The sequence below is a fragment of the Salvelinus sp. IW2-2015 genome, linkage group LG13 (genome assembly GCF_002910315.2).
Source record: "Salvelinus sp. IW2-2015 linkage group LG13, ASM291031v2, whole genome shotgun sequence".
NCBI classification, from domain to species: domain Eukaryota; kingdom Metazoa; phylum Chordata; class Actinopteri; order Salmoniformes; family Salmonidae; genus Salvelinus; species Salvelinus sp. IW2-2015.
Window position 1 is genome coordinate 42,993,092 of NC_036853.1, and position 22,942 is coordinate 43,016,033.

A 22,942-nucleotide genomic window follows, 5' to 3' on the forward strand; every position below is an offset into this window, starting at 1 on the left:
ATAGTTCACTCAAACTATCTTTCAGTATTTTGTTCATTAGTCTATCATTAGACTAATGTCTAATCAGAAGTCACATTTTCTATATGGAGCACTTTCAGTACAAACAAAAACTGTGATGAGTGTTTGAGATGAGATTGGCTCTGTTCCGATATCCACACTAGCATGCCCAATACATTGCTTCATTCTAAGGCTTTACACGCAAATCTTATTTGTCACATGCGCCAAATACAACAGGTGCAGACCTTACTGTGAAATGCTTACATTCAAGCTCTTAACCAACAACGCAGTTCAATAAATAGAGTTAAGAAAATATTTACTAAATAAACTGAAGAAATAAAATAAAAAGTAACGATAACAAGGCTATATACAGGGGGTATCGGTACCGCGTCAATCTGCGGGGGTACATGTTAGTCAAGGTAATTTGTACATGTAGGTAGGGGTAAAGTGACTATGCATAGGTAATAAGAAGAGTGTAACAGCAGTGTAAAACAAGGGGGGGGGGGGGGGGCATTTGATTAATTGTTCAGCAGACTTATGGCTTGGGGGTAGAAGCTGTTAAAGAGCCTTTTGGACCTAGACTTGGTACTGCTTGCCCTACGGTAGTAGAGACAACAGTCTATGACTTGGGTGACTGGAGTCTGACCATTCATTTTTTGGGCGTTCCTCTGACACTGTCTAGTATATACAGTAGGTCCTGGATGGCAGGAAGCTTGGCCCCAGTGATGTACTGGGCCATACGCACTACCCTCTGTAAGGCCTTATGGTCGGATGCCGAAAAGTTGCCATACCAAGTGGTGATGCAACCGGTCAGAATGCTCTCAATGGTGCAGCTGTAGAACTTTCAGGATCTGGGGACCCATGCCATATTTTTTCAGTCTCCTGAGGGGGAAAAGGCGTTGTCATGCCCTCTTCATGACTGCCTTGTTGTGTTTGGACCATTAGTTACTGTAGAGGCTCTGCAAGCTTCAGTGACATTTTTCTGAGGAAAACACTTGTTGAAGTGTAAGAGGTATGCTAGCATGGACTGTGGAAATCAGCCACTGAATACACCGTCAGGTAAATCTGCCATACCATTGAAGCTAGCTAACCTTGCTTGCACACATCTCCAAATAAGAACCCTCGATGCCCTTCTTCTTTGCCCATCCTGGTAAGAAGTCTGGATCAGGCACCACAATGCCCACCAGGCATGCCTGTGTCAAACAAGACATTTTAAAACATTTAGCTTTTTACAATTCCATAAGCATTTATACGAATTTACAAATGTATCAAGATTTACAAGCAGTGGCTTGTATATGAAAGTCATAAGTGTCACCCAAACAAGTTTCAATTAGATGGTGCACATATCCACAACCAACATTATGCATGTACATACCCAACCACAAACAAAGTGCTTCAATAAAAACACGCACAGCAGAAGACTTGGCACACATGCGGACGCGCACACACACGATTTGGTTTGTCACAAACCTGCAAGCTATCGCCATGGACAAAGATCTGGGCCACCGGGTCGCTCCGGATGTAGATGTTCTCGACCTTCTCCGGGGCAATGTACTCTCCTTGAGCCAGCTTGAAGATGTGCTTCTTCCTGTCCACGATCTTCAGAATACCATTCTGAAAGTAGAGTAAACAAACTTAATCACTACTTAGTTAACTACATCAGATTTTGCCCCATTACTACATTCCCGCTCTTAGTCAGTCATAGATTGAGGCCCAATGTCTGCTGATCTCTTTTGCCTGGTACTTATTTCATCATAATCATCAGTTAAGCAGGGTCGGTCCTGGTCACTCCCTGGATGGGATACCAGATGCTGCTGGCAGTGATGTTGGAGGGCTAAGGAGATCCCAATGCCCCAGAGCAGTGAAGGGGACATTGCCCTGCGTAGTGTGCCATCTTTTGGATGGGACAATAAACAGGTGTCCTGACCCTCTGTGGTCATTAAAAATCCCATTGCAATTATCATAAGAGTAGGGGTGTTAGCCCCATTGTCATGGCTAAACTCCCAACCTGGCCCCATTTCATCATGGCCACCTAATCATCTCCCTTATTCCTAACTGGCATATTTCACTCCTCACCTCTCCACCCGATGTGTGGTGAGTATTCTTGGGCATTCTGGGGCGTCAGGTAGCCTAGTGGTTAGAGTGGTGGACTAGTAACCGAAAGGTTGCATGATCAAATCCCCGAGCTGACAAGGTAAAAAAATCTGTCGTTCTGCCCTTGAAAAAGGCAGTTAACCCACTGTTCCTAGGCGGTCATTGAAAATAAGAATTTGTTCTGACTTGCCTAGTTAAATAAAGTTAAAAATAAATAAAAATTCTGGCACAAAAATGGTCACCGTGCAAGCCCAACCAGAGGACAATTTTCCATCCCCGCCTTACAGGCTAGCTCAATGTTTCCCAATCTTGGCCCTGGGGACCCAAAGGGGTGCACATTTTTGTTTTTGCCATAGCACTAACAGTTGATTCAACTAATCAAGTCATCATCATGCCAAAAGAAGGTGGAACCCTTTGGGTCTCCAGGATCAGAATTGGGAAACACAGAGCTAGCTGAATGTAGAGTTGACAGTACTTACAGGCAGCCACTTCCCAATGTCTCCGGTGTGGAGCCAGCCATCCTGATCCAAGGCCTCCTTTGTCTTCTCTGGGTCATTCAGGTAGCCCTTGAATACGTTTGGTCCTTTCACACACACCTGCGAAGAAGCAGAATTATATATACACATCAAATACAAACATGAGACCAGGATAAACACCCACCTCCTCAAAAGGCTAATGATTCAATTGTGAAGTATCAAAGCAAGCTGGGAAAAMCCCCACCCCAGTCGGTCCCAATACACGCGGTAAAGAGATCAATGGAAGGGAGACCAAGGACACAGTCATTGGCGCCCATTCAAAAAAGCTTATCTAACAACGTGGATATTCATATATATTTCTATGTTCTAGCAGGCCCATAATGTGGTTACTAAAATCTGATTAGGCTGTTTTCGCTGCATAATGTTTAGAAGTTGTCTCTTTAGGGTTTAGAAAATTCCACTACATGACCAAAAGTATATGGACACCTGCTAGTCAAACATCTCATTCCAAAATCATGTGCATTAATATGGAGTTGATCCCCCTTTGCTGCTATAACAGCCTTCACTCTTCTGGGAAGGCTTTCCACTAGATGTTGGAACATTGCTGCRGAGTATTGCTTCCATTCAGCCACAAGAGCATTCGTGAGGTCGGGCACTGATGTTGAGCGATTAGGCCTGGTTGCAGTGGGCCTTTCAATTCATCCCAAACGTGTTTGATGGGGTTGAGGTCAGGGCTCTGTGCAGGCCAGTCAAGTTTTTCCACACCGATCACGACAAACCATTTCTGTATGGACCTCGCTTTGTGCACGGGGGCATTGTCATGCTGAAACAGGAAAAGGCCTTCCCCAAACTGTTGATACAAAGTTGGAAGCACAGCATCGTCTAGAATGTCATTGTATGCTGTAGCATTAAGATTTTCCTTCACTGGAATTAAGGGGCTTAACCCAAACCATAAAAAACAGCCCCATTATTCCTCCTCCACCAAATGCATTGGGGGAGGTAGCGTTCTCCTGGCATCCGCCAAACCCAGATACATCCGTCGGACTGCTAGATGGTGAATCGTGATTCATCACTCCAGAGAATGAGTTTCCACTGCTCCAGAGTCTAATGGCAGTGAGCTTTACACCACTCCAGCCGACGCTTGGCATTGAGCATGGTGACCTTAGTCATGTGTGCGGCTGCTCGGCCAAAGAAACCCATTTCACGAAGCTCCCGACGAACAGTTCTTGTGCTGATGTTGCTTCCGGAGGCATCTTGGAACTCGGTAGTGAGTGTTGCAACCAACARACAATTTTACGCACTGCATGCTTCGGCACTCCCCAATATGTGAGCTTGTGTGGCCTACCACTTCACGGCTGAGCCGTTGTTGCTCCTAGACGTTTCCATTTCACAATAACAGCACTTACAGTTGACTGGGGCAGCTTTAGCAGAGCAGAAGCTTTACAAACTGACTTGTTGGAAAGGTGGCATTCTATCACGGTGCCATGTTGAAAGTCACGGAGCCCTTCAGTAAGGCCATTGTCCTGCCAATGTTTGGCTGTGGAGATTGCATGGCTGTGTGCTCGATTTTATACACCCGTCAGCAACAGGTGTGACTGAAATAGCTGAATCCACTCATTTGAAGGTGTGTCCACATACTATATATACAAAAGTGTCTGTCTGCTAAATGAAAACTCCTGTTCAGATAAGCTGGTAGCATAGTTAGCCATATAGAGATCGATGGTGGTATATGAAGTCGTTTTTAAGTGTAATGCAGTTGATTGGTGACGATGACATGAACATGTATTGGAGTTGACAGGCTAATTTTGATGGGTGTTAATGAGGAGATTCTGATCTATCAACAACACARGGGCCCCATGTGTGGAATTTCCATGGTGTTTACATTGTTTTGTCAAACTGCAAACATCTCTTTACCGCATGTATTAAAACCCTACCACTGGGCTTGGCCCTTATTCTTCAATGTTTGCAGATCAGTATGGTGGAAGCTTTAGCACTGTAGTGCTTATACCTATCCAGACCCTTCAGATATGCTAACATCGACTAGTTAGGGCCAAGGGGAAGGGACAGGGGGAGGGACAGTGAGCAATTTGAGACCGAGGTGGGACTTCCATTGGTCTAAACACCTCACCTCTCCTTCCCCATTGGCAGCAAAGTAGTTCATCTCAGTCACGTCCACCAGCTTTACATAGTTGCAGGGCAGTGGAGCCCCCACATGACCTGGGCAAAAAGAGATGAGTTGTCACATTCCAGTAACACTTTATTTGGCTGTTCTTTCATAATGCCAACATGGTCTCATAAGGTTTCATGAAGGTTCCAGTGAGCCACACAAGACACAGAAGTAAAACTGTTCATTGTAGAATCAGAGTGTAGAGCCATTAGTGTGACTTGTTTGTTGGATTAAACATGTGGTGGTATGCATTGTGCGATGTGGTAGCAATTGAATGCTTCGGTAACGCTTGAATGTGTGCATTACCTGCTGTCCAGTCCCCAGGCATGGACATGGTGCACCCGGCTGTGCACTCAGTCTGACCATAGCCTTCATAAAACTGTCAAGTAGAAGCAGCAGACATTTATTTGAAAGCATTGTAATTAAGTAACTTGTGTTTCTCATGCTAGTATCATCTATCTTTCGGCACCACAGCAGCCTGGTTGGGTGTGAGGTTGATTCCCAAGCATGAAGTGATTGTTTTGACTGATAGAAAGAGAACATTATTGCCAATCTTTCTAAGGCAAATCCTGTTGAACAAACAGGAAAGGTCRAAGAGGGACCTGCTTCTCTAGGGTATGAGATGGGCTATACTCCGATTCTCTACCTATGAGACGGGCTAGATTCCAATTCTCTACCTGTAAACTCCCCCTGACGGATTTAAAAAGGTGTGATGAATATGGGGGAAACTCCTTCCAGCCATGCTTGCACCAATCCAAACAATGCTTTTAAAGGCATGAGGGAGTGAATGAGTGCACATACCTCTTTAGAAGGTTAGAGAATTGGAACGCAACCAGGCTCTGCATCCAAATTATCTGAGAAAGGTTGCATTTGTGCACTCTTCCCCACACATTAATAAGCATTGGATTGGTGGAAGCATGGATTAGAGGGAGTTGATCCTTTCTTGCACCTGTCGTTTAATTTGTGAATTCATGAAGGGAAGTCTCACCTGGCAGCCAAGAGCGGCCCGAATGAAGGTCAGGACGGTTGGAGACACTGGGGCCGCTCCTGTGATCATCAGCCTCACACGACCCCCGAGACTGTTCTGGAGAACACAAAGGAGGAAAGACGTTATTGACATCCATGGTTGTACCTCACACAATAGAACAGCGATTCTCAAATTTGGGTCACACGTGTCTGAGTAATTGTATTTATTTTGGGGGGGTGATTAATGGAGAGAAAAAAAATACTCCAGTCTGAACTTAAACCAGGTGTGTAGAAATAATGAAATTACAATTTTAAATAATTTTATTTTTTCAATAACAATTTAATATAGAGTTTTAAGCAGTGCCATTTTTGGTTGATTTTCTGGTCTCAAACCAGTGAGTTTATTAACCTTCAACGACGACCAGTTTTGAAGTCTACCAGTTATTTTATTGTTGCTTGTATTACATGTTATTTTGGCATTAATGTGTGTCAGCATTACTTCCATGCTCGCTATAAGGCAAGTAACACTGAAACATGCATGAGAACATCAGATGTTCCGAACGACTGTGTGATCACACTCTCCGCAGCCGATGTAAGACTTTTAAACAGGTCGACATTCACAAGGCCGCAGGGCCAGACGGATTACCAGAAYGTGTAGTCAGAGCATACGCTGACCAACTGGCAAGTGCTTTCACTGACATTTTCAACCAGTCCCTGATTGCGTCTGTAATACCAACATGTTTCAAGCATACCACCGTAGTCCTTGTGCCAAAGAACACTAAGGTAACCTGCCTAAATGACTACCGACCTGTAGCACTCACATCTGTAGCATGAAGTGCTTTGAAATGCTGGTACATGGCTCACATAAACACCATTATCCCAGAAACCATCCCTAGTTTTGGGGTGGCAGGTAGCCGTGGTTAGACATTTGGCCAGTAACCGAAAGGTTGCTGGATCGAATCCCCAGGCTGACAAGATAAAAATCTGTCGTTCTGCCCCTGAACAAGGCAGTTAACCCACTGTTCCCCGGTAGGCTGTCATTGTAAATAAGAATTTGTTAAGTGTTAAAACATTAATACCTCTACCTACATGTACAGTCGTGGACAAAAGTTGAATGACACAAATATTAATTTCCACAAGGTTTGCTGCTTCAGTGTCTTTAGATATTTTTGTCAGATGTTACTATGGAATACTGAAGTATAATTACAAGCATTTCATAAGTGTCAAAGGCTTTTATTGACAATTACATGAAGTTGAGTCAATATTTGCAGTTTTGACCCTTCTTTTTCAAGACCTCTGCAATCTGCCCTGGCATGCTGTCAATTAACTTCTGGSCCACATCTTGACTGATGGCAGCCCATTCTTGCATAATCAATGCTTGGAGTTTGTCAGAATTTGTGGGGTTTTGTTTGTCCACCCACCTCTTGAGGATTGACCACAAGTTCTCAATGGGATTAAGGTCTCGGGAGTTTCCTGGCCATGGACCCAAAATATGTTCCCAGAGCCACTTAGTTATCACTTTTGCCTTAAGGCAAGGTGCTCCATCATGCTGGAAAAGGCATTGTTCGTCACCAAACTGTTCCTGGATGGTTGGGAGAATGTGTTGGTACCATTCTTTATTCATGGCTGTGTTCTTAGGCAAAATTGTGAGTGAGCCCACTCCATTGGCTGAGAAGCAACACAACACATGAATGGTACCAGGATGCTTTACTGTTGGCATGACACAGGACTGATGGTAGCGCTCACCTTGTCTTCTCCGGACAAGCTTTTTTCCAGATGCCCCAAACAAATCGGAAAGGGGATTCAGAGAAAATGACTTTACCCCAGTCCTCAGCAGTCCAATCCCTGTACCTTTTGCAGAATATCAGTCTGTCCCTGATGTTTTTCCTGGAGAGAAGTGGCTTCTTTGCTGCCCTTCTTGACACCAGGCCATCCTCCAAAAGTCTTCGCCTCACTGTGCGTGCAGATGCACTCACACCTGCCTGCTGCCATTCCTGAGCAAGCTCTGTACTGGTGGTGCCCTGATCCCGTAGCTGAATCAACTTTAGGAGACGGTCCTGGCGCTTGCTGGACTTTCTTGGGCGCCCTGAAGCCTTCTTCACAACAATTGAACCGCTCTCCTTGAAGTTCTTGATGATCTGATAAATGGTTGATTTAGGTGCAATCTTACTGGCAGCAATATCCTTGCCAGTGAAGCCCTTTTTGTGCAAAGCAATGATGACGGCACGTGTTTCCTTGCAGGTAACCATGGCTGACAGAGGAAGAACAATGATTCCAAGCACCACCCTCCTTTTGAAGCTTCCAGTCTGTTATTCGAACTCAATCAGCATGAGTTATCTCCAGCCCTGTCCTCGTCAACACTCACACCTGTGTTAACGAGAGAATCACTGACATGTCAGCTGGTCCTTTTGTGGCAGGGCTGAAATGCAGTGGAAATGTTTTTGGGGATTCAGTTCATTTGCATGGCAAAGAGGGACTTTGAAATTAATTTCAATTCAGTGTATATGCAGTATATGTATGCAGTATATGCAAATTGCCATCATACAAACTGAGGCAGYAGACTGAAAATGAATATTTGTGTCATTCTCAAAACTTTTGGCCACAACTGTACATATTGCCTCAATTAACCGGTGCCCCCGCACATTGACTCCGTACCGGTACCCCCTGTATATAGCCTCGCTATTGTTATTTTACTGCTGCGCTTTAATTATTTGTTACTTTTATATTCACATCTTATTTTTTTTATTTTAGGTATTTTTCTTAAAACTGTATTGTTGGTTAAGGGCTTGTAAGTAAGCATTTCACTGTAAGGTCTACACTTGTTGTATTCGGCACATGTGACAAATAACATTTGATATGTCAGCAAATAACATTAAAAAAATATATATTAAAAAAATCATTGAGTTAATAAAGCCGCATAGAAACATGGTCTCTTTTTTGCTATCTGTGGTGGTGTGGCAGCCAGCGGAAAATACTGAGCGTAGGGGTTGGTAATGTTCTCTAGTTGCCACGTGATTGGCTTAGTGTTCTGTCACTCATAGGGACACTACATCACCGCAAAATCTAAGGGGAGTGCTCGAAAATTCAAGCCCCTTGGGTGCTGCCATAGTTATATTACAAGTGTCCATCCAAGAAGGCAAAAGGTCATTGGCCACAGATATATTTACGTCAAATCWCGTTATATCTACTGTAGCTATGATTGGACTGATCATCATGAATGAATCAAGTCGAYAATCTACTGGCAAATCCTTTTCAACCTTGTCATATGAAGAGAAATGATTGATAAAGCGAATTGGTGCTCATCGGCCATAAACATTACACAACAAGTTGAAAATCGCAAATTCAACAATGAGTGGTTAGGAAGGAATTAGTGGCTAACTGCAAGCATCTGCTAAGCAGTCACTAGCCTGCTATTCAGTGGAGTTGGTGWGTGGGCCAAGTCTGGGTTTAAGAGTCTCTTTTCCAAGCTTAAAGGGATAAACATTCAACATTGGCCATACTGTCAATCCAGCATGACTTCTGCTGCATTCAAAACAACTGGAAACCTGGAAATTTCAGACTTCAGTGAGTTCAAGACAACCTTACCACTGCTACTACACCTGGCTTTGGGACTACTGTTGGGACAGCTTTGTGTAGGCCCTAACAGTTTGTGGGCACTGTTTTTTCACCATTATAGTGCAATTAATGCATTGTTTAGTGTTGTGTTGTGTTGTGTAGCGGCTTTGCTGTCAAGCATTCAATTGTGGGGAGTCTGCCCCACCAAGATTTACATGCTAAAATCGTCACTGATCAAGAATATGGGCAAAAAGTAATTACTATCAATGAAAGTGTTGGGAATGTTGTCCCCATGTCATTTCTACATTTAATATCAATACAGYATTTAAAACAGACAGAAAAAATATATAAAAACATAACATGTAAAGTGTTGGTCCCATGTTTCATGAGCGGAGATAAAAGAACCCAGAAATGTTCCATACACACATTAAGCTTCTCTCTCAAGTTGAGAGCATTTCCCCTTTGCCAAGATAATCCATCCACCTGACAGGTGTGGCTTATCAAGAAGCTGATTAAAACAGCATGATCATTACACAGGTCCACCTTGTGCCGAGGACAATAAAAGGCCACTAAAATATGTAGTTGATGGTGCATGCAATTGGCATGCTGACTGGAGAAATGTCCAATTAATGTTAATTCTCTACCATAAGCCGCATCCAACGTTGTTTTAGAGGATTTGGCAGTACGTCCAACCAGACTCACAACCGCAGACCACTTGTAACACCAGCCCAGAACCGCCACATCTGACTTCTTCCCCTGCGGGTTCGTCTGAGTGGCTGCGTCGGCCTATAATAATGCCCTTTTGTAGAGAARAAATAATTCTGATTGGCTGGGCCTATGCCTTATCAGGCCGAACCATGGCTGTGCCCTTGCCCAGTCATGTGAAATCCATAGATTAGGGCATAATGAATTTATTTAAATTGATTGATTTCTTTATCTGAACTGTAACTCAGTAAAATCAATGACATTTTTGCATCTATATATTTTTTCAGTATAGTTTTAATGCAAATAATGGCCAGACAACCTGGTGCAACCTGGTGCAATATGGGTCCAGAGGCAAAACCAATCGAGAATCACTGCAATAGACAGACACAACCTTAAGATAAAAGTATATTTCGATTTTGGGGTCTGTGGGGGTATTCAATAGGGGACGATGTTGGAAACAATCAAACTTCTTCGGGATCGGTGTCCCTACCACGGGACGGTTGAGCTAACATAGGCGAATGCCATTAGCATGAAGTTGTAAGTAGCAAGAACATTTCTCAGTACATAGACATATCTGATATTGGCAGACAGATTCAATTCTTGTTAATCTAACTGCACTGTCCAATTTATAGTAGCTATTTCAGTGAAAGAATACCATGCTATTGTTTGAGGAGAGTGCACAATTTTGAACATGAAAAGTTATTAATAAACAAAATAGGCACATTTGTGCAGTCTTGATACAGAATTTTGAACAGAAATGCAATGGTTCATTGGATCAGTCTAAAACTTTCRCCATACACTGATGTCATCTAGTGGCCAAAATCTAAATTGCACCTGGGCTGGAATAATACATTATGGCCTTTCTTGCATTTCAAAGATGGTACAAAAAAATAGAAAAAACGTTTTTCTTTGTATTATCTTTTACCAGATCTAATGTGTTATTCTCTTACATTCCCTTCACATTTCCATAAACTTCAAAGTGTTTCCTTTCAAATGTTACCAAGAATATGCATATCCTTGCTTCAGGCAGTTAGATTTGTGTATGTCATTTCAGGCAAAAAATGTTTTAAAAGGGGCTAATCCTTTTAAGGGTGGCATTATAATGCTTCATACAAATTTGCCATGATGAAAATTGCTAATGTGTGGCACTTACCACCAATTGTTTTTACCATTAACCCTCATCTTTATGATACCCACAACCCACAATCCAATTTTCTATTTTTTTATTTAACCTTTATTTGACAGATATTTACCTTGTCACCTCGGGGATTCGATCCAGCAACCTTTCGGCTACTGGCCCAACACTCTAACCACTAGGGTACCTGCCGTTCCTAACCTTAACCCTCACCCAGAACCCGAAACCTAAACTTGGCTCATATAAGTTGCAACATTAAAGTAAACATCATCCTTTCTAGCACGACCATCAGGTGCCTATCCATGGGTACCTGGACTTTTTGGAAGATGAGCTTGTCCCACAAGCTGTCCTTCCTGACTATGCCATTCATCATCTCCGCATGCTTCCTCCTGGAGGCGAAAACCAGCAGCCATCTTTTCAGTGGCGTGTTGGCCTGTCCGAAGATCTTTGAAGGAGAGACAGAAAATAATCTTATTTATCTTGCAAAGGATATTGGTCTTATGCCCAGCTCCCAACCTTGTGCCTTCATCAAGGGCAAAACTGGAGTGGCTGGATAGCAACAATCTGGAAAGCACCAGCCCATTGGTTGACAGTTCAGTTTGCTCTTTTATAGCCCAGCCCAGGATTTGAACCAGTGCCTGTCCAGCTACTGGTCCACCTGTCTGACCTCTGGGCTACCTACCACCTTCTCCAAAGAAGGAGTATTCAACAACATATCAAACCGCAAAGCTAGGCCACTGAGCTATTTGAAACCTTTGTGGTCAAATTCAGTCCAACCCACCTTTGCAATGTTTATGAAGYGTCTTGGTTTTCATACCATTGCCCACACCCACGCTTTAAATAAGGTTTCAATACACATGTACAACTATTTTAAGACATTTTTGAATTCGTCTTTTATGCATGTCCCATTAAAATAAATCCAGCTACTGGTACTAAATGATACGGTCATATTATTGTTGAAAACATCCCTCAGGGTCTACAGTATATCTGACCTTGTCAAACATGCGGTTGAGCAGGCGGGGCACGACAGGGAAGACTGTTGGCTGCAGGGTCTTCAGGTCGTCCATCAGGAGCCGAATGTCCCCCTGAAAGTAGCCAATCCGAGCACCGTGCACCAGGATCACTCCCTGGAGAAGGGTGGAGGTGAAGGAGGCAGACGAAAAAGTAAGTGTCCGTTAACTGTCAAGTACACGTGTCAAATATGTTCCAATAAAGTTTAGGTGATCTAGCATTGAGTTTGCACTTTGACTATTCCATTGGTTCCATGGTAGCGGGCAAACTAAATCAAGCTCAATTATTTGACATTAACTGTATTAAAAAAGGGGCAATCTGCAATTGCTACATCCATTTTTGGCCTTTTAAATTAATTATATTTATCTATACACACACAATGATTCTTGAAGAATGTAACTTATGCCTGATGAGCTTAGTCCAACTGTCATACCCCATCAGAATCCAAAATATACACTTATTTTACTCCAATGTTTATAAACAAAGAAAATGTAAACAAAACACTATATAGCCACAAAACAAGGTTAAAACTCAAAATGTTGATATCATGGATGGTCAATCCTTGCAGTCTCAGTTTTAACAAGGGTGAAAGGAAACGAGGGGTTCCTGCTTCTCGTCATTCTGTCAGTTTCAGTACGTACCTCCACTACCCTCTCAAACATGTGTGCTAGAGGTAAGTAGGACATGTGAATGTCGTGGAGGTTCAGCATGCAGTGCACCTGCGGAAGACACACACCCACCCGCGTCAGGCACTGCATTACCTCAAAAACCCTCTCAAACATGTGGGCCAATGGCAGGAAGGAGATGAGCACATCCTTAGTGCTGGGCTTGATTACGCTCTGAGTAGACAGCGCGGAAAAAGATATGGAAGGGAAAGAAGGGGGAAAAAAAGGGAACGATAGGAGAGGACAGACAGGAAAGTCAAAGTCAACATGAAGATTGAGGAACAAGAGCGAGAAAAAAAATAACTGACTGGATTTTAAAGGGCATTTAGCAGGGGGGTGGGTAAGGAAGTGCAAAGAAGGCTTGGAAAATAGCAGCTTTCCACACATTGTGGAATACAACAGTACATATTAACATGACTAAGCATAATAAGTGCCCATTTTGTTTTACTTGCCCATCTAAGCAGAGGAAAATGTTAAGATAAAAATTGCTGTTTTTAAGCCAGGTTTGTTATTGCAAATAAGAACTTGTTTTCTATTGTTACCAGGTTGAATAAATTCTACTTACTGTTATAAGAAAACCCTTCTGATAGTTTCACGATACCTATATTTATTTTGATATTTACAATGCTTATACTTCCTTTGATATTTACAATGCTTATACTTCCTTTGATAAGCCATTCAAGGAACAAATTAATGAAATGGGTGGTTAGTTTACCTCTGTTATCTTGATGAAAGCAGCACAATTGGCAATAACATTGCCATGTGTAAGCATTCCACCCTTTGGGTTTCCTGGGAGTAAAAGAAAACAAGTGACCATTTATTAAATCTTGAAGGTTAGATGCTTCATGTTTTCAGTACACAATATCACTAATAAAAAGAGTCAGTAATTCATGTGTGTGGGAGAGTCTCCATTCATGGAAACAATGGATTAGTAGTTTATCAACAGGATCATTCTTGTCACGAGGGTCCAAGTGTAACACACATCCTCCTGATCATGCATGTACACAGTATGTCAGTGAGTGTTCCTTCACACTTGACTATCATACTATTTGTATTACATTATACATGTCAGCGTACTGGCCTATTTTTCTACTGTGTTGCTTTTGAAATAAGACTGTTCATACTTTTAAAATGTCTACTCTCCCTACTTTGAATCCCTGACTATGAAAAGCCTGACCTTAGAGTCTTGAAGTGTTTGAACGCTCTATAGCATTTTGTGGTTATTCTCTGACCCTGCTGGTCCCCTATGAACCTTTTAACATATCAGGCCTTAATGGTACTCTTAAATCTCTACCCGGTACAGCGAGAAGAGGACTGGTCACCCCTCTAGGTTTCTTCCTGTTCCTGCCTTCCAATGAGTTTTCCCGGTCCAGTTCTTCTACCTCTGCATTGCTTATTCTATGGGGTTTTAGGATGGGTATCTCAAATTAATTCATATTTTATTTGTCACATGCGCCGAATACAACCTTACCGTGAAAAGCTTACTTACAAGCCCTTAACCAACAATGCAGTTCAAGAAATAGAATTAAGAAAATATTTACTAAATAAATAAAAAGTAATAACGAGGCTATAYACAGGGGGTACCGGTAACGAGTCAATGGGCAGGGGTACAGGTTAGTCGAGGTAATTTGCAGTGGTGTAGTATTTTTACTTGGTCATATCTGTACTTCACTATTTATATTTTTGACAACTTTTACTTACTAAATTCCTAAAAAAAAAAGTACTTTTTACTCCTTACATTTTCCCTGACAACCAAAAGCACTTGTTACATTTTGAATCCTTAGCAGGACATGAAAATGGTCCAATTCACAATCTTATCATTTATTTGTAAATTATGTCTAAACGTTGGAGCGTGCCCCTGGCTATCTGTAAATCACTTTTTAAAAAAACAAGAACATGGTTCTGTCTGGTTTGCTTAATATAAGGAATTTGAAATTATTAATAGTTTTGATACTTAAGTATATTTGATCAATTACATGTATTTTTGATTCTTAAGTATATTGAAAACCAAATACTTTTAGACTTTTACTCAAGTAGGATTGGGTAATTTTTTCCACCACTGGTAATTTGTACATGTAGGTATGGGTAAAGTGACTATGCATAGATAATAAACAGCGAGTAGCAGCAGTGTAAAACAAAGGGGTGGGGGGGTGGGGTTCAATGCAAATAGTCCGGGTGGCCATTTAATTAATTGTTCAGCAGTCTTATGCCCTGGGGGTAGAAGCTGTAAAGCAACGTGACAACTACCGATGTAAAAAAAAAAAAAGCTTTATAAAATACATTTGATTGTTTAATGCGGGATATGCAAATTCTGAAATACAGAGTAATGACATGAAAGCAGAATTAAATGCACACACACCTGTGGTTCCACTAGTGAAGCAGATGAGTGCCAGGTCCTCTGGTGTTGGGGGCTATAGCAGACCACAAAGAGATTTAAGAGAGAACTAGTAGCACGTTATTTTAACAGTACAGACATTCAAACAAATAACATAGTAAAAAGACAGAGTAATAACCTACTACTTATGTTATTTGTTTCTTTGGGATTCATTAAAATCACCACTGTTTGAATGAACCGCAATATGGATTTGTACATTCCTACTCACCAATGGCTGGTGGTGGTGGGCCTTGCCAACAGCCTGAGGGTGACAAAGAAACAGTAAAGAAAACATGACACGAAATTCAGTTACATTTTTCCCACATTGAAACGTTAGCTCTCTAACATAAGAAAACATATATCTGGGATATGCATAACCAAACAAAACTAGAGAACAGATCAAAATGAGGACCCTGCGCGAACAAGCTGGTTTTCTCAATGAGCCTCTGGATAAGAGCCTTGGCTAAACATGAATACTGTAAACATAGAAGTACATTACATTTTAGAACTTACCTCCACATCCTTCAGGCTAAGGATCTCGATGCCGCTCTGCTGCCCGCGGGCCACCAGCTCCTCATCAAAGGCCTCCATGAGCACGATGGTCTTCAATGTGTGCTCCTTGCCGCTCACGCAGTCCAGGATGAGCCGCGCTTTCTCCGCCAAGTCGCAGATCACTGTAGAGACGGCGGCTGAAAACATGGGATGGCACTGGGTTATTTATTGCCTTTTATGGTCAACTTATTTTTTTATGTTCCGTGACAGTCATAAGGGTGCGAGGTATAGTCCTGTCTTTTGTCCTGAGAAATGAATTTAGTTACACATTAATTGAATGTTCTTGTAATGCCTACAGTAGTGAAATAACCATGACTTGTCATCTAATGACAGTTTATGCAGATTACATCTCTTTTACGTTTTCAGTGTTATTGTGAGATTTCAGTGCATCATAATGCTTCATAAGTTTATATGACAAACTAAAGTAATGTTTGAAATAATAACTTCTATATCAAAAACAAATATTTGAGGGCCGCCGTGTCTGCTGGTTGATACTAGTTCATTCTACAGCTGGTGAGGAAGCCAAGACAGACACGTTGCCAGTGTGGAATGTAGCTACTGTAGCCCCTTAGCACATGTAGATCTGGAAGGATTCAATAGGTGTAAGAACTATGGTAATAGCCCCACCATGCTTTCTGAATTGGAACTTCTACCATATTACTTGAATCCATCTAACCCATTCAGCTCTAAATAACTGCCGTAATATAGAATATTGTGTGTGTGGTACCCATGAGTAAAATTGCCATAGACTAAGGGGCTTTTCCTGTTCTAGCAATTCTATTTCTAAGGAAAAGTCTAGGGGTGGATTTTGGATATCAGTCCGCACTTTTGTGACCTTGTTCCAAATGGTGTTTGTGGTTGCCCTGTGACATACCTTGGTCGATGATGTATTCAATGGCCTCGAGGCCTAGCGTGTCATACAGTGGTACACACACCAGGGAGTATGTGTAACAGGCCAGCTCTGAAATGGTCCACTGAAAGAGAGGACATGGTAACATCAGTACAGGGGTAAAATTGTATCAAGGTTTGACGCCAGGTCCGAAATAGTTTTTGCTAAAAGTATATACTAAAATCAGCAAAAAAAGAAACGTCCTCACTGTCAACTGCATTTATTTTCAGCAAACTTAACATGTCTAAGTATTTGTATGAACATAACAAGATTCAGACAATCTAAACAGCTTCCACAGACATGTGACTAACAGAAATTGAATAATGTGTCCCTGAACAAAGGGGGGGGGGGGCACGAGAGGGTCAAAATCACACCAAATACTGCAGTGTACTGCAGTGCATCTCCTCCTCATGGACTGCACCAGATTTGCCAGTTCTTGCTGTGAGATGTTACCCCACTCTTCCACCAAGGCACCTGCAAGTTCCCAGCCATTTGGGGGGGGGAATGACCCTAGCCCTCACCCTTCGATCCAACAGGTCCCAGACGTGCTCAATGGGATTTAGATCCGGGCTCCTCACTGGCCATGGCAGAACACCTCCTGTCTTGCAGGAAATCAGTCATACTGCTCGTTCTGTGCGTGGTGGCATTGTCATGCTGGAGGGTCCTGTCAGGATGAGCCTGCAGGAAGGGTACCACATGAGGGAGGAGGATGTCTCCCCTGTAACGCACAGCGTTGATTGCCAGCAATGACAAGCTCAGTCCGATGATGCTGTGACACACCGCCCCAGACCATGACAGACCCTCCACCTCGATCCCGCTCCAGAGTATAGGCCTCGGTGTAACGCTCATTCCTTCGACGATAAACGCGAATCCGACCATCACCCCTGGTGAGACAAAACTACGACTCATCAGTGAAGAGCACTCCTGTCTGATCCAGCGACGGTGGGTTTGTGCCCATAGGCGACGTTGTTGCCAGTGATGTCTGGTGAGGACCTGCCTTACAATAAGGCAATATGTAAAAGGGGATGTGCGCACAAGTGAAAGCAAGAGTGTGCAAGAAAGAGGGAGAGAAAGAATTGTTGCTGCTCATTCCTCTTACCTCTGGCCTGTTCTGGGAAAAGATGCCGATATGCTTGTCTCCAGTCTGGGAGTGCCCCCGGTGGAGGAGAGCCGAGCCAATGCACTCAGCTTTGTCTGCAACCTTCACAAAACAAATAGCAAAGACACTCTTACTTTTCCCCATTTGAACAATCATATGATCCATACCGGTTTGAGGGAATTCATTGTTATGAATTACAAAGATAAAAAAAGTAAAACATCTATATAAAGATGGGCACTAAGCAAATCTCTCAATTGTTAATGGCGTATATATCCTATTCAGTTAATTGTTCAAACTGACTGAAGAACGAACTAATTAAGCAAATTAGCTGTAAAATGTCTAAAGTCCGTTGCGCAAAGAGAAATCAACTGGAACTACGTTTTCCATCTAAAAAAATAATGGCAGTATATCTCACCTCTCGGTATGACAGCCACTCGTAAGGCTGGTTGGGTTTTCGTGATCCTAGACAGGGCCCATCATCTGGAAAGTAAAAGACAGTGAGTGCCCTTGTGACGACAACAAACTCACTGCAGTTCTCTATATGCTTACTGATGGAAAACCACGGTCCTTACACGATTTTCTTCTCACAACTTAATACAAAAGTTGTAGAATTTTGTTTGCATTGCTCATTATTACTCCAGTGTTGTCCCTCAGAACAAAAGCATTTTGCTGCACCTGCGATAACGTGCAAATCTGTGTACGCGACCAATACAAGTTGATTTTATGATAAGCCACAAGTCAGTTAGAACCAGACCAGGGTAAAAATACTATTCAAACTTATTTTTGTCGGTGCTTGATTGAGCTTGCCTGGCACAATGGACCCAATAGAATGCACACGTGCAAATCCTTCCATCTGGCGCTCCAGGCAGACAAAAGCTAAGGCTAAAAGTATTTGAAAGATTTCAAATAGTATTTGAACCTAGGTCTGGTTACAACCATAGGTCGGCAGGATTGCACCATTCTTGCAGAGAATAATGCACACATCCCAATAGTGTGCTGCTGAAAATAATAGCATGATGCAGACAAACAGTTTTAGTAGAACAACTTTAACGAAAAAGTTAAGAAACCCTAAATTCTGACTATGATAACAACTGTATAATATGGAATGTGGTGATTGCAATTGAATTAGGTACATTACCATCACCAAATCATTGTGTTGTGGTTTACCTTGCCATGTTTTTGCAATATATACACAGACTATTTTCATCAGCGTAACATACATCTCCCTCAACTGTATATTACTCAAATGAACTCAAAATATTGATTTACTAATAAGTTGTAGTAGGTTGCTTACTATTAAGACTGACTTGTCTGTTGCTGCATGCCTGTTGTCCTTTGAGTCTACACCTCAACTAAATAAAGAAAAGGTAAAAAATATACCCACCCCCCCTCAAAAAAAGAAATGGTTGTGTTTGTTGATTTGTTTGTGGAAGAGTACTCACTGGACACCCGCATGCCTCGGAGGAATACTTCGTACATGGTCCGCGCGTCACTGTAGTAGTGTGTCATGTGCTCATCGTCGTTATTCAGAATGGACCGCCTGACGTAACCGTCACCCTATGAGGAGAGAGACATAGTTAAGTTGGGTCTTAAGAACATTTTGAAATGCAAATCGCAAAAAAACATTTTGCTACAGTGTGCCCTACTAAAACAGGACCCAGGTGTACAGTATGTGCCAGTGAAATAACTGATCCACTTAGAACTGGGGTTGACAGGACAGTCTTACACTGAGGGCTGGTGTGAGAACATAATTCTGTACAAGCCAAGCAGCACACCTAATTCAAATAACCAAATTCTTAATTGAAGATTGTGGTTATGTGATTAGTAGAATAGTAACTGCTTGGCTGGAACAAAGGCATGCATCCACACCAGTCCTTGCAGGGGGAAGATTCATTGTCCATCACTCAATTAGAGCAGTTTTACTCAATCTTGGTCCTGGGGCCCACAGGATGTGCCGGCTTTTGTTCAACACCGTATGAACACACCTGATTCAATGAATCAAGGGCTGGATCGATTGAAATGAAAGTGTTACTGCTGGGCAGGAAGAAAATGCTTGCTTACTGTGTGTATCCCAAAAACAATGGTTATAAAAATATAAAGAATGTTAGTCTGAAAAAAAGGCAGGAAATATTTTTACCAAGATTTTGAATACACATTTCATAATTCCACTTAACCTCCTGCATTCAAACGAACCATGAACAAATGTCTCATGTCTTAACTGAAATAGAGAGTAAATAGTGTCATGCTCTGTGTGTAAACCTTGTGTTAAAATTTTGCAAGTGGACTAGCTGCTACACTCAGGAATCGCTTTTATGTAGCTTGTTGAAATAAGCCAAACATACAAAGGCATTCCCCAGATCCTATTTCGGTCACAATGAGACAATTCAGGCTGACTTGAGACAGACACACACACACAGAGAGACAGAAACTTGATCGTGGTTGGGTGTCATATTTATAAATGGCAGTTCGGTCACACACACACACACACAACCTTTCTTATGGATACGTAAAAAGTATTCTATGGAGCAAGAGAATCAGAACAGCTTTCAGGTTATTTACTTGGCTACAGCTTTAGTGCAAAACAACAGGTATGTTAGGACCCATGTTAGCATGGGTTCACATTTTATTAGTCTGGGAAATGTATGGGAACCCATGTTCCCATCATCTAACGAAATGCTTACTTGCAGGTTCCTTCAACAAGTCAACAATAACAAAAGATAAGAATATGAACAGAAAGTATAATACAGGAAGGCACATTTTAGTCCAATATTTACATGTGTATTGGAGAAGGATGGGGCAAGTATATAAATTGATCAGTATAAATAGAGCCTGGTAGCAGTAGTTGTGATCTGTGAGTGTAGCATGAATATAAACAGCATGAATGGAGCATACAAAAACATTAACACCTGCTCTTTCCATAACAGACTGACCAGGTAAACGCTATGATCCCTTACTTATTAAATTCACTTAAAATCAGTGTAGATGAAGGGGAGGAGACAGGTTAAAAGAAGGATTTTTAAGCCTTGAGACAACGGAGACATGGATTGTGCATGTGTGCCATTTAGAGGTTGAATTGCCAGGACAAAATATTTAAGTGCCTTTGAACAGGGTGCCAGGCGTATCGATTTGTGTCAAGAACTGCAATGCTGCTGGGTTTTTCCACACTCAACAGTTTCCCGTGTGTATCAAGAATGGTCCGCCACCCAAAGGACATCCAGCCAACTGTGGGAAGTATTGGAGTCAACATGAGCCAGCAGTCCTGTGGAACGCTTTCCACACCTTGTAGTCCCTGCCCCAACAAACTGAGGCTGTTCTGAGGGCAAARGGGGGGGGGGGGGGGGGGACTCGTGTGTTKGTGGACACGAGTGAGCGCATGTGTGATAAGTTGCGAATAATCAGAGCAGATGGTCAGTCCAGTTCAAGTGTTCAGCAGTCTGATGGCTTGTAGAGCTTCTGAGCCTGTTGGGACCAGACCTCATGCTCCGATACAGTCTACCCGACAATAAGCTTGTGGGGTCCTTGATGCGAGTGCCTTCCTCATGCACAGTTTTGAGTAGATGTCCTGGATGAGTGGGAGCACGGTCCCAGTGATGTACTGGGCCGTCTTCACCACCCTCTGGAGGGCCTTGCACTCGTGGACGGAGCAATTCCTGTACCAGGCCATGGTGCAACCTGTCAGTATGTTAAAATGGTGCCGCGGTAGTATTTGGAGGACCCAGGGGGGCATGCCAAATTTCTTCAGCTGCCTTAGGAAGGAGAGACGCTGTTGCGCCCTCTCGCATAGAGTAATGGTGTTATTGGTCCATGGCAAGTTCTCTGATGTGGACGCCGAGGAACTTAAAAACATATGACTCTACTGCAGTCCCGTTGATGTGGATTGGGGCATGTTTCCTCCTCTGCTTCCTGAAGTCAAGAATAAACTCCTTTGTTTTGCTGACGTTGAGGGAGAGGTTGGTGTCATGACACCACAATGCCAGCTCACCTCCTCCCTATAGGCTGATTTGTTGTTGGTTCAGGCCTACAACCATGGTGTCGTCAGCAAACTTGATGATGGAATTGGTGTCGTGCAAACCCACGCAGTTGAGGGTGAACAGCAGAGGACTGAGAACACACCCCTGGTGGGCCGCTGCTTCAAGGGTCAGCGTGAAGGAGGTATTGTTGCCGATCCTTACAGCTTGTGGTCTGCCTGCCGGTCAGGAAGTCCAGGATCCAGTTGCAGAGGGTGGTGTCCAGACCCAGGGTTCTGAGCTTGGTGGGAACAATAGTGTTGAATGCTGAACTGTAGTCAATGAACTACATKCTCACATAGGAGTTCATCTTGCCCAGATGTGTTATGGTCATGTAAATAGCGATGAAAAAGGCATCTTCTGTGGATCTGTTGGAGTGGTAGGCAAATTGGAGTGTACCTGGCATTCTGGCCTTGATGTGGGCCATGACCAGCCACTCGAAGCACTTCATGACGACCGAGGTGAGTGCAACGGGGCGAGAGTCTTGGGCATGTCACCTTGTTTTTCTTTGGGCACCGGGAAAATGGTTGCCTCCTTAAAGTTGGTGGGCACTACAGCCTGGGACAGGTTGAAGATGTCCGAGAAGCTGGTCAGCACACACTGGCCAGGGATGCCATCTGGGCAGACGACTGAGTATTTATTCATTAATTCGAGAGTTTCTCACGTCAGCCTCGGTGAACAAAAGCACCTGGACATCCGGAGCAGTGAGAGTCTTCCTGGATGGCTCTGTATTTTCTGCCTCAAAATCGACGATAGACTGTGTTAAGCTTGTCTGGGAGGGAGGCTTCTATGGGAACCGCACAGATGGATTTGCTTTTGTAGTCTGTAGTCCTTACCACATGCAACAAGAGTTAGCTGTCGAACATATGTGTTGTCTTTTTGCATCCCTAATAGATTTACAGAGCTCTTAACTGCTTGCCTTGTACGAGTCACATGCCACCGAGTCATTGGGGTTCGTTCTGCTGACATTGACCCCTGCAGAACGAGCTCTCAGCATTGTACAGATATCTTCATTTATTCAGGGATTTTGGTTGGGGTATGATGTCYGGATTGTTATTGTGGGTATAACCAACACATTTCCTAATGAAGCCTGTGACTTATTCCTCAATGTTGATGGATAAGTCCTGGGTGGATGAATCTTTGAACATACATTATACAGTGCATTCGGAAAGTATTCAGACCCCTCGACTTTTCACATTTTCTTACGCCTTATTCTAAAAAAATWAAATAAAAATGAATTCCCCCATAAA

At 42.8% G+C, this 22,942-nt stretch overlaps 1 protein-coding gene across 3 annotated transcripts in view; it reads right to left on the reverse strand.

Moving 5' to 3' along the window:
- acsl1a (acyl-CoA synthetase long chain family member 1a) overlaps positions 1–22,942 on the reverse strand; it is a 51,864-nt gene that overhangs the window by 2,432 nt on the left and 26,490 nt on the right. For 2 of the 3 annotated variants that reach the window (XM_023998349.1, XM_024147421.2), the window contains 17 exons: positions 19,128–19,242; positions 18,101–18,165; positions 17,686–17,787; positions 16,572–16,671; positions 15,659–15,834; positions 15,375–15,407; positions 15,131–15,182; positions 13,487–13,560; positions 12,748–12,825; positions 12,088–12,222; positions 11,406–11,540; positions 5,723–5,818; positions 5,041–5,113; positions 4,696–4,784; positions 2,571–2,687; positions 1,468–1,611; positions 1,089–1,190 (listed from right to left, as the gene is read on the reverse strand). In XM_023998349.1, the coding sequence (XP_023854117.1) occupies positions 1,089–1,190; positions 1,468–1,611; positions 2,571–2,687; positions 4,696–4,784; positions 5,041–5,113; positions 5,723–5,818; positions 11,406–11,540; positions 12,088–12,222; positions 12,748–12,825; positions 13,487–13,560; positions 15,131–15,182; positions 15,375–15,407; positions 15,659–15,834; positions 16,572–16,671; positions 17,686–17,787; positions 18,101–18,165; positions 19,128–19,242 (1,686 nt within the window). Of the gene's footprint in view, positions 1–1,088; positions 1,191–1,467; positions 1,612–2,570; positions 2,688–4,695; positions 4,785–5,040; positions 5,114–5,722; positions 5,819–11,405; positions 11,541–12,087; positions 12,223–12,747; positions 12,826–12,867; positions 12,946–13,486; positions 13,561–15,130; positions 15,183–15,374; positions 15,408–15,658; positions 15,835–16,571; positions 16,672–17,685; positions 17,788–18,100; positions 18,166–19,127; positions 19,243–22,942 lie in introns of all 3 variants that reach the window. The other variant, XM_023998350.1, reaches the window with a different exon arrangement.